We start from the raw sequence: 11,470 nt of genomic DNA on the forward strand, positions 1-11,470 counted from the left end.
TATGAAGATGCAGCCAAACGACAATCAGTTCAGCATAAAGACTGAAAACTGAGATATCAAATTGTTTCTTTACAGCAAAGGCATTACAGTAATAACCCTTTCAGGTTATTATGGTGTATATTCCCATTGAATTGTGTCATGATTACTAGAAACAAATGACATACAGTATGACTTTCAGTCATTTGAGTGAATCGACCCTTTATTGGATTTGTGTTATATCCTGATTTGTCATCAAGAGGGCAGCAAAGGGGTTTGGTTGCATCTATTCCGACTGAAATTAAATGCAGAAGTAAAGGGCGGAAGAAGGTTCAGCAGCGTCGATGAGCAGCAGTCACCTGCAACTGAGAGCATGAAAGAACGACATTGATCTACAGTGAGTGAAATGCACCAACAGCAAAGCACATCTGCGGATTTATTTGTCGTGTATATCGAGTATGATCATGTGTTTCTGCATCGGTGTTTGTAACTCAGGTTTTTTTGTGTAATTACAGCACGACTTAGCACGTCGAGGGCAACTTCTATAAAGTGATAGTCACCCAGAGTTCATTATTTAAAAGTTATAGTTTATGTAACGTTACAAATCTTAGCAAGAGTAAGTAGCTCTGTTTCATATCCAGACTCCCATTTAAAATCCTGCCGTTTAGTGTTTACATGTTTATTCCACATCCACTGAAAGATAATTTGTACTTTGCAGTTTATTTCAATAATCATCATCTGTTTCTAATTAGTTCGGCAAAAGATTTTCGATTATGTTTTCCTTAAATTTGCAGAATTTTGAATGGAGTTTGGTTGATTAACTCAAAATATGTCAAAACTAAAAACTACTACTTTTGTAGCTACTAATGATGTAGAGATTAGGTTTACAACCACTGATTTTTATTTTTTAATATAGTCTGTCTGACCTGTGGACTTACATAGTAAATAAATGATTATGCACTTTCTCAAATAAAATGTTGACATTTGGGAGATCATTTGACCCTTCTGCCTTTATTTAGGACATGTCTGCAGGTTGTGTGAGGTGGGTGCTAAGCCACACAGTGCGGGCTGTCTGTGGTGGCAGTCCTAGGTATTGGATACCGTCATCAAGGTATCTCACATACAGTGAAAGATCGAACATCATCGCTGGCTCCTGGAGATGGTTTCCATTCTCCACAGCAGCAGATGACACAGAACAGACTCCTGCACCAAACAAGAAAAAGCAGGATCCCCGAGCTCATGCTACAATCAGCAGCGTTGGCCGCAAGATCCCACAGCGTCTGATACAGGTGATAAGTGAGACAGGAGAAAACCTGGGCACCATGCACCGTTCAGATGTGATCAGAATTATGGATGAGCAGGATCTAAAGTTGGTGCTGCTCAGTGAACATAAAGACCCTCCTGTCTACCGGCTGATGAGTGGTAAACAAATCCATGAAGAGCAGCTGAAATTGCGGGAGAAACAGAAAGCCAAAGCAGGTGTGTGGTATCCTGACAAGCAGTCCTAAAAGGAAGAAGTTTTAGAGTTGGAAGGTTTAAAAGATGCAGTTATCAAAGTTTAATAATCTACACTTATATAGCACATCACAAAGTGCTGTACGAAATAAGCAAAAACATTTTTTAAAAAAAGAAGTAGAAAATTAGCTTGTCACTATCTGTAAACTCTGTACCTTACAGAAAACTGTATTCTGTCCACAGCTCCTGTGCTGGTGAAGGAACTCACCTTTTCATCTGGCATTGCATCTCATGATCTCACCACCAAGCTAAAACAAGTGGAGAACTGGCTGGAGAAGAAGCACCATGTTAGGATTACTCTGCGGTCAGGGCGAGGAGAACATGCCGTCAACCTGGTGAGGAAGAACAGTCAAAAATCTGAGCAAATGCTGTTTTAACTCCTATTAATTTCTCACCGTCATAAACGATGCTGATTAAATTCATATTTAAGTTAACTACACACAAAACCCTTTCACAATGAGAACAATTACATTTATGCATCTTCAACATTGCATTTTCATTAAAAAATGATTTTGTTGTTGTTACTGGTCCCAGATTATTTGTACGACAGGGGACATGGTTGTTCCAAGTGTGGTACTTCTTTAATGCTCCTGAAGCTTTTTAAAACAGTCACATTGGTTCTTAAAGTGTCTGTGGTTTACAATCCAAATGGCATCAATGGCCTGATTTATGCTCCTGCAAGTTGTAGATTTAAATTTAAAAGATTTAAGCTTATTTTAACTTTATCAGCAGGCTTTATGTCAACTAAAATGTTAGTGTGGTTACTTGCAGTACAAAAATACCAAATATGTTTGAAACAAAATTTATAAACACTCTTGACTTTACATATTTTGACCACCAGAGAGTGCTAGTGAGATTTTTTTTTCCTTTTTCTTCAATAACCAAACTTAAAGAGTTCCTTGTCAAAATGCTTGCCTATATTAAAAAAAAAAAAACATACTAGTACCTTATATATATATTTTTTTCAATTATCAGCCTCATGTTGTATTTCAGTGGGTAAGGTTTGTAACTGTTAAACCCAAAAGTGTCCTAAGAAGAAACACCTCTATGTGCCACCACAGTCATTAGAAGCTTCTTACTTTTGCAGTGTCCTCACCCTTCATCTTCTGGTTGTTGCTCAATGTTGAATTTTGCTTTAATGGCTTAGAGGATGACCCTCTTCTTTTATAGAAAAGCTTTGTGTGTTTTCTTTCACCAGGACACAACTCTGGAGCAAATAGTGCAACAGATGGAGGTTATGGTGGGATTTGTTTCCAGGCCAAAAGTCGTACGTGAAGGTCGAGCAGCCATGTGCATCCTCAGACCACCTTCTGCAAAGGAACTGTCACAAAAAGAGAAGAATCCAACGTCGCAGTCTCTCGACTCCATATCGAAGTCCACCCAGAGCAATACATCCCGTTAGCAGCACAGACACAGCAGAAGGGTCTATACAACAGTAAATCTGGTGGAAATAAAACATGTTCACTAAATCACCTTCAAGTTGGTGCAAATCTCTTCATCATGGTTTATATGTAGTGTGAGAATACTTTACAACAGGGTGCTTTTCTTGTTCAGAGATGTGAGAGCTGCGAACGTAACTTTCTCAATAAACGGAATGGATGGGTTGCCATGTTGGAACAATGAATCAAATTCTTATTACACATTTGAGACAAGCAGCAGCTTAAAGAGGTAGGTAGCCAGCAGTTTGTGAACATTTCCTATAATAAGGCCAAAACCAAAAGTGCTATTTTGTATACCAATACTTTGTGACTTGTCTATTGTGTCTATGACCCAGTCAGTCCTACTAATAGGTCACTTACAATTTTAAAGGTTCATTTCTGAATACAGCAGGGCACTGTGGCTTTTAGCACAAATATTAAAACATTTTAAGTTTTAATACACACTGTTCTACCTAGAAATAAACTTCAGTGTGCATATTCATTGTAATAAAGGACCATGTCACCCAGTGCATGTGTGGCTTGATGCATTTTTACTGTAACGATGGAAAGTGGTAGACCAGAGTGTATTTTCCTCTGCTTTATTCAAGATTCACCTTTATGTTTTGGTAAAAAATAAAAGCAAATTTGGCAATCAGATACATTCACTTGTCACAGATAAACGTGTTTGACTGAAATGTCAATTCCACACTTTATCATGAACTTTCTCTTAACAGCAGATACTGCCCTGGAGTCAATCTTTTCCCTATACATAAAAAAGACGAGAGAACTTAAAAACATAAAATCACCTTAAGGCCTCAAAAATAAAATCTTTCCTAGAGTGTGTTAGAAAAAAATGAGAATAAAAGCAGCTTAACTAGCATGCATGAACAACATTTGTCAATAAGCCTCAAGTACTTTGTAAGAGGAGAAGGGTTTAACAAAGTGATAGTCCAGGTTGCCGCAGTGAGGGCACTGCTGGACGTTGCTGTATTCAGAGAAATACTGCATCCCGACTCGAACGTCCACCACCGGTTTCCCACAGTGTTTGCAGTTCAGCCGAGCCTGGGGACACATGTGGAGGAGAGGGGATGCAGGTCACATAATACTGGTATTATTGGCAATACTGAATTCTACAATGTAAATCTAACATTTCAGTGATGTGCTCATTGATGGCCCTCGGAGATCAGTGTTTCTACCTGGCAACACGGTGAAGCAGCCAGAATGTCGTAGGTGTACATGGTGCCCAGTTGGTGCCAGCTCCCATCCCATTGGGACTTGCATTTAATACACACAATCTTGTGGACGCCTTCAAGACAGTCCACACAGATGGCGTAAAGGTGCATTAACCTGCCTGTTAGAAAAAGCAAAATATGGTCAGGTGTGACAAGTACAGAAAAATGGTCAGGTGGTAACAAAATAAGAAGTCAACCAGTTAATCAGTCAGAAAAATCAATTAATATAATAGCAAACTCCTGATTGCATCTTAGACTGGTGGACATGCTTTTAAACTGTGAGAAAATGTAATTCTGAGTCCATGCGTACAGAATGTAGACCAGAACAGGATTGCAGCAAGTCGTTATTTCAATCATCGATTAATTTGCTGGTTTTGTTAATTAACTGTAATAGTTAAGTGTTGTTTTCCCAGCTTATATACCAAAAACTAAAGATATTCATTTTACTGTGATATAGAACAGAGAAAAGTAGAAAATCTTCAGATTTTAGAGGCTGAAAACAGAAACAGCCAGTTATTTCTCTGACGACTGTCCAATCAATGAATCGATTAATTGTTTCAGCTCTAGACCAGAGGAGCTACTGAACAGTCAGAAAGCTTGTCTTCAATGAGAAACATAACTGATTACAATGATGCTAAATCTGCCCACGGATGCAATTTCATTTCTTAAAAAAAAAAGCCAGTCAAGGGGTGAAATGAATGACTCAGCGTGCCAACAAAACCATGCCAAATAGTTGCAAGTAATTTTATTTTCTGTTTTTTTTTTTTATTTTTATCTCTGCTACCTAACTATAGGTTTAACCTCATCATTCTGAAGTCATGGAAGAAACAAAGCAGCTTACCACCTAAATCACTGTACACTGGAACACATGCAGAGCCACCTGCATAGTCCAGAATTGGTCACAGTGAAGTCATAATTATGGTGGTGTCCTGACATGTTTTCAGCCCTTTGTAAGACTACTGTAAGACTACATGACATGAAAATCAAGCTCCAAATGTTTTAGTAGAAAAAGTCTCAATGGCAACATTAAACTAGAAAAACACTCACATTTACCTGTATGGCTCAATTCACCTATTTTTGTTTTCAGCCTGACACAAAATCATGACAAACTACATAAATAGGCCTTTTATACTGATGCATATCAAGGGTCATACACATCAAAGCTTGTGGGCAAGAACATCAAAGAAGCTTCAGCAGCCACTATGCTAATTCACATTCATAGTACCAGCAGAAAATCTTTCATGTCTATATACAGAGTGTGGGGTTTAGTGATGAATGAACCAGTTGTAGTCCCCCCTTACAGAAAGGAAACAAACACAATTTTAGCCTGAAGGTAATTCTTTCTTTTGGCAAAATGATGTTACTAATATTAATTATGTTATTTATTTTTTCCTAGTAAGCAGTGATTCTGGCTGCTGGTGCACCAGCTTCACGTGTTGTTGTTAAAGTATTTGGTCGTCTCCACCCAGATGACCCTGAGATCTACAGCTTAGGAAAACACATGCAAATAGACAAAATGAATGCAAATGAGGAAAACATCTTCACCATTTTGACAGCACACACACTGGAAAAATCAGAAAAAAAGATAATCAAATACAGAAACACTGCAAGTCACATAAACACTGTTTATATATTAGTTCACTAAATCACTATGTAGTTTTAAGCAGTATGACTGCATGATTATGTACCATTACTTCAACTGGTAATCAGGAAAAGCTAATGGTAATGCATATGTGCATGTATATGTAATAATATGATAATAAAAAAATGTGCATTTGCTCTTATTAAAAGAACTTGAATGCAATGAGTTGCTGAAGTCAGTGTTCCGGTATTTAGTTGTTTTCTGTTTAATTTTCTCCACTTTATGGTCAAATCAATAAAGATGTATCCTTCATTTGTTTGTTTTGTCCTCAATCTGCACTCACTCCATACACTAAATATGTATGGTTGAATAACCTCAGGTGGGATCCTGAAACCAGGTCTGACCTTGCAGGTGACAGGGGACGTCGTACTCAATCTCATCGTGGCGTGAGGGGCTGAGAAACAGAGTCCCATCCACCAAAGGAAACTGCTCGAACACAGGCAGCGCCCGGTGGCACAGCGCACAGTTGACCACATTTCTCTGGCTTGCACTGAGGGCTGACAGGATAAACCTACAGGACAACATGGACAGACTTATAGCATGGATGAGATAACTGAAACTGAGATCACTGAAACAGCATCAGTGACTGACTCTGAACTTCTACCAGACATGTTTTTTCTTACATCTGGCTTTAGTAGAAGCATCTTTAAAAACAACACAATTCAACATGAATAAACCTCCTTTATAGCTAACCAAAGCCAGTGTGGGGTCTGTATTAATGCATGAATATATTTTTGTTATAACATGTCAAACCAGAGAAATTGTTCCAAGGTCGAAGTGAAGTGTAAATACATCCCACTTAAAAGGATTTCATTAGTCTGGGTTTCAGTTGATAATGTTAGCATGTTATGATGGTTTTAACTGTGTTTTATGGACCTAAAGTAGCTATAACAGATTTTTTGGCCAAGCTGTGAACACAACACTGTTATCAGGTTTTAATTTGATGAGTGTAACTTATTAGTAAATTGTTGCTTATTTGCAGACAGTGATATATAACACTTACTATAAAATCAATCACTTAGTGAAGACTTCACTACTATTTTTTTAGGCAAACAGAGGAAACATGAGGTCTGATCCTGTCAGGTCTGACAAAATGAGACTTTTCTATTTGCCACTGCCTTTATTTAAATTACTGCACCATGATTCAGTCTTTTGAAATGACTTCTGCTCTGTGTTTCTCCATCTAGTCTCAGTGCTGCTAATGTCTTATTGAAAGACTTTGAATTGCCTCGTTTCTCAAAGGTCATTTTACACCTAAACTTGCCTTACCTTTCTAATGAAGCAATTTAGGTGTTTGAACAGCAGCTAAATGAAAAAAATGGAATGTGGTGTTAGGTAGTCACAGGCACAGTATGTATTTATATTTGACAAGCAATGTGCCTGAAAGAGACAAATCTATAAAACACAAACTAAAAGCTACAGTAAAACACACATCACACAGAAACAACAAAACATATCAGGCTTTAACCCAGAATAAGAAAACAAATATCCCAGAAGCCCTACCTGCGCAGGTCTTCCCCCTGGCCTGCCTGAGCATCATCCTCCATGCGGACGTGGTAGGTGTTGAGTTTATGTCGGGGGATGTGGGTGAGGAGCTCCGAGAGGTCCAGCCTCCTCAGGAACTGCACTGGGTGTGAGTGGGTGCCGTCCCCCATGGAGCCGGAGGTGAGCCGGTGGTGTAACGGCAGGGCGAAGGACAGTGGCAGGGGAAGAACGGACCCGGCGTCAAGGTGAGTACCACTGACTCCGCCGCCAACAGCTCCTACTGAGCAGCCACCACCTCGGCCAAGAGCTCCACTGACCAAAAGGTGTTTCCTCTGTGGGTCCATGTGGATGGCTGATTTGAGGAACTCTCCCAGTTGACGAGAACTTCGCAGACCTGCTCCTCCACCTCCTGATCCCAGGGCAGCAGTGGGGGAGAAAGAGAAGCTGGTCGGAGGAGAATGTTCCTGGGAGTCACATGGAGATTTCTGAGGAGGCCCCACAGGTAAGGGTCCTCCTGTAACATATCCTCCTCCCCCTCCTCCTGCTGCTGCTGCTGCTGTTGCTCCTCTCTCTGCAGAGTTTTGCCGGTCCACTGATTGTCTACGAGGTAACTCCTGGCTGGATGCTCTGTGGGATAGTTTACCTCCTCCTGTCCCTCCTGTTGGTTTACTTTTCTTAGGCTCATCAAAAAGCCCGTCCACAGCCCCTGCAGACCCTGCGCTGACCCCAGTCTTGCCTGTGCTCCTCTCAGAGGGCTTCTTCTTGCGCTCATCTTGTGTGCGTTTCACCTGATACCAGTCGGTGTCTTTCTTTAAGTGACCCTGGCCACAGCGGCAGGAGCAGAACCTAAAAGCCAGATCATAGCCCTTTTTGGTCCACATGTTCTGGCGGCACTGCTTCTCGTTCCACGAGCGTGCGCGGCCGATGCAGTTGAACTGGATGAGGATGGAGCTCTCCCACTCGTAGAAACACTGCAAATGCATCCAGTTGCCGTAAGGGCACAACTCGTTGTTGCAGAGCACCCTCTGGTAGTCGTCCTTCTCCAAGTCGACGGCCCGGCCTAAACTGCAGCTGAGAGGTGTTGCACACTGGACCTCTGAATGAAAAGAAAACAGGAGAGATTCAAAGACTGCCTCTTAGCTTCTACAGTAATTGATTACAAATTAGAAAATTCTTTAAAATGTCTATCATAATGTCCCAGAGCCTCAAGTAAAGTAAAATATCAAATGACAGAAAATTCTCATATATAACAAGGTAGAACAATAAAATCACATAAACTATTAATCATCTTAATTCAAATATTTGCTGATTCATTTTCTGTCATTTGATTTGACTAATTTCAGCTCTAATTATATTTGCACCGGTGTAAAATAGATAAATAAAAAATAAATAAAGATACAATTCTTTTAGAGAATATCTGGAATTTTTGCACGATAAGTGACTTGAATGATTAATCAGTTGTCCAAACTGCAAAAACATTTTGGGTGACACTGTATTGCCAAATCACACTAATTAATAATGAAATTAAAGACTAAAAAAAACCCACTCACAAGTTCCCACAACTTACAGATGGTTTGTTTGGCATTACATCTTGAACAGCACTGGTCCATCAAAGCTACATTAGCTACATTAGCAAGATCATCCTCATCATGTAACAACAGCACATGAGGTGAAAATGTTGAAAGTGTGATTCTCCTTGTTCTTGCTGACTCGTCTGCATCAATGTATGAAATTCAACTAGGCCATCCAAGCCTGCGAGCAGCTCTGTTCAAGTCCTGCCAATTGTCAAGTCTGGATGTGAATCAAGCAAATGTAGGCACATACTCTCCACAAGAAGCAGCTCACAAGAATAAGCTGTGGGTGTGTATGTGTGTGTGGGGATAGTTACCTCCTTCCTTTTCCGGTACACAGTCAGAGCTTTTTATCTCTCCCTTACCACACAGTGGAGGAAGACATGCTTAACTGTGTATTTTCAGTCCAATCCATCATTTTAATGTATAAACCTGATATGGTACATTAAGTTCAAAGTTTGGCTCATTCTTTTCTTATTTAATGGATCGATTGTTGGTCAGTATAACATCAGAACATACTTTAAAATGCCATTTATATGTTCCCAAAGCCTAAATTGGCATATTTTAAATGCTTGGTTTGTATGACCGACAATCCAAAACCAAAAAGATAATGTGTGTTTTACTGTACTTTAATTTAGGGCAAGAAAACAGCAGAAAAATGTCACATTTGAGATGCTGCAACCATTTGATAAATGACAAATGATTCATCAGTTACTAAAATAGTTGCACATCAGGTTTATGTTTATTATGTAATTGCTGAAGTGACATATTTCAGCACTACTTCCTAGGGATGATACCTACTGTATATTGTTCAATAATAGACTCAGTATATTTACTGGGCCTGTGATATTGCAATATTAGGTGATATCAAACGTGAAGATGAAGAATGGATTAGTTTACAAATGGTAAGAAAGATTTTTTAAACCAGATTTGTACTCCATGTGGGAATACAAGAGCAGGGTTACTCTTTATAGCCACTGAACGACGGTATGAAGTTAAACTTGAGTGCGCAGACCAGCGGCGAGGTGTCAGAATTACTCTTCAGGAGGAAGGCCACGACCAAAAACTGTGGACAAGGTGCGCGCCGGGACAGCTGAGGCCTGTACACCAAATGTAGCAGCCATCGACCATTAACATGGATGTAAAGGAATTCAAATAGGCGCTGCATTGCGCAGTTAAGACTCCTTGTGGCTACATTTGGCAGAAAGAAATACTGTTGTCATAGGCGATTATCTTCTTTCAAGACGAGATCGTGGCGCCAAACTCCATTCAGAATTTTACAATTTTAAGATGCCCTCTTATCAGGTATCAATGACCCCTGCTCAAACATGGGTAAATCCGTTTCAGTCAAAAACAACAACAGTCAAGGTCTAATTCGGCTTATATCCGATACCCAAAGCAACACCTTTTTCAGTAAAATTCCAGCTTGTTTTTCTGTTGTTTCCACAATCTACTTGTGCCAAAACTAATTGCACTGCCCTATAAAAATAGGTGCAAAGCGATTACACAAACAATGCAGTTCAGTACACGCTACGTGCTGGTTGTGCTGTACACACCAACGACAAAATAACCACTCCGTTCCTACAAGGCCTTAAGTCGTGATATAGCCTACAGTTATTTGCCGATGATCGAAGAACCATTAAAACACCAAACATGAATTCATCGAAGTTTGGCACGGCGTTATATCCAGCAGGAAACATCTGCAACGTCACAGTGCATGCATGTCAGAGTCGCACAGAGCAGACAGAGTTTTCCCCTGGCAGCAAAGCAGCATCACCAAACTTCACTACATCTGTGTCCGTTTCCTCTCTTACCACTTGAGCGCTCGCTCCTGGGTGCAGCCGCCGCGGCCGCGCCTCCTGTTGCGGCCGCACAGGCTCCATTTTCCTGCTCATCTCCGCTGCTGTTGGTGCGTTTGCTTTTCTTTCCCTTGTTGTTCTTCTGGTTGGGCATTTTACACGATTGGGATGTCGGTGTTATTTTCGACCTCTATCAACGACTGCTGTCAACGCTATCTGACATTTCTGTGGACTCCATTTCTGCAGAGGACTCTGGTGTTTTTGCAGTGTTTTCTGTTTGTGTTGTTGCTTTTTGGCCTCCTAGTAGACGACGGCCAGGGTTTTGTGCAGCTCTGACAGCAGCGGTTATTAACAATTAGCTCTATAACCTTTAAAAGCGAAGGCGTGTACGTCTCTTGTTTTGATTCCTGCTCTAATGTTTTCTTCCATCCTCTGACGTCACAGGATCCCGCCCTCCGCCATTGGCTGGCTGCGATTTATGAAGCGTTCAATACTTATGGGAAAGTCCAGACTTTACAGCTTCAAGTTCCTGTGTCGATTTATCTCTGGGGTTTAAGACTAAAACAAATTAATTAGTTAGTTGAGAGCAAGCAAAGTAATCAGTAACTACTTTAATAATCTATTAATTAATTTCATTTGCCATATGTGTATGCCATTTACCATACATATATTATGTATATTACATGATAATACAAATCCTATGAATGAAATGCAGTCAGGTTGAAATCTATTCATAAATCTGACAATTTAAAGATCTCTTCCATTACAGATATGCTTCAAACCTGTTACATGACTTAAGACAATTTCAAACATGAGTCACTTTCCCTCTCAA

At 40.1% G+C, this 11,470-nt stretch overlaps 2 protein-coding genes and 1 long non-coding RNA gene across 4 annotated transcripts; 1 reads left to right on the plus strand and 2 right to left on the minus strand.

Moving 5' to 3' along the window:
* Positions 1-78: 78 nt before the first annotated feature.
* Positions 79-3,561, plus strand: mtif3 (mitochondrial translational initiation factor 3). The gene is made up of 4 exons (XM_026318190.1): positions 79-373; positions 996-1,455; positions 1,675-1,826; positions 2,690-3,561. The coding sequence occupies exons 2-4, from the start codon at positions 999-1,001 to the stop codon at positions 2,891-2,893; spliced, it is 813 nt and encodes a 270-aa protein (XP_026173975.1). The 5' UTR covers positions 79-373; positions 996-998; the 3' UTR covers positions 2,894-3,561.
* On the minus strand, positions 1,349-2,741 carry LOC113136979 (uncharacterized). Its single transcript, XR_003296318.2, has 3 exons — positions 2,588-2,741; positions 1,700-1,823; positions 1,349-1,480 (listed from the first exon to the last, which is right to left on the minus strand). It is a non-coding gene; the product is annotated as an uncharacterized LOC113136979 (long non-coding RNA).
* Positions 3,493-11,121, minus strand: heca (hdc homolog, cell cycle regulator). Of its 2 annotated transcripts, none has more exons than XM_026318188.1 (5): positions 10,654-11,121; positions 7,287-8,364; positions 6,128-6,294; positions 4,106-4,260; positions 3,493-3,971 (listed from the first exon to the last, which is right to left on the minus strand). In XM_026318188.1, the coding sequence occupies exons 1-5, from the start codon at positions 10,790-10,792 to the stop codon at positions 3,807-3,809; spliced, it is 1,704 nt and encodes a 567-aa protein (XP_026173973.1). In that variant the 5' UTR covers positions 10,793-11,121; the 3' UTR covers positions 3,493-3,806. The 2 variants fall into 2 exon arrangements, with proteins under 2 accessions (XP_026173973.1, XP_026173974.1); XM_026318189.1 differs by lacking the exon at positions 10,654-11,121 and adding an exon at positions 8,836-10,641.
* Between the last annotated feature and the right edge of the window lie 349 nt (positions 11,122-11,470).

The sequence above is a fragment of the Mastacembelus armatus genome, chromosome 24, assembly GCF_900324485.2.
Source record: "Mastacembelus armatus chromosome 24, fMasArm1.2, whole genome shotgun sequence".
In the NCBI taxonomy this organism is placed as follows: domain Eukaryota; kingdom Metazoa; phylum Chordata; class Actinopteri; order Synbranchiformes; family Mastacembelidae; genus Mastacembelus; species Mastacembelus armatus.

What these genes read in the sequence shown, in the direction of transcription:
- mtif3 (XM_026318190.1), top strand. Translation starts at nt 999, where the DNA reads ATGTCTGCAGGTTGTGTGAGGTGGGTGCTAAGCCACACAGTGCGGGCT. An exon ending in GAAACAGAAAGCCAAAGCAG is followed by an intron (nt 1,456 to 1,674) that starts GTGTGTGGTATC and finishes TTCTGTCCACAG; the next exon opens with CTCCTGTGCTGGTGAAGGAA. An exon ending in GAGAACATGCCGTCAACCTG is followed by an intron (nt 1,827 to 2,689) that starts GTGAGGAAGAAC and finishes TTCTTTCACCAG; the next exon opens with GACACAACTCTGGAGCAAAT.
- heca (XM_026318188.1), bottom strand. Translation starts at nt 10,792, where the DNA reads ATGCCCAACCAGAAGAACAACAAGGGAAAGAAAAGCAAACGCACCAAC. An exon ending in CGTCCCCTGTCACCTGCAAG is followed by an intron (nt 4,261 to 6,127) that starts GTCAGACCTGGT and finishes TTTTTCTAACAG; the next exon opens with GCAGGTTAATGCACCTTTAC. An exon ending in CTGCTTCACCGTGTTGCCAG is followed by an intron (nt 3,972 to 4,105) that starts GTAGAAACACTG and finishes ATGTGTCCCCAG; the next exon opens with GCTCGGCTGAACTGCAAACA.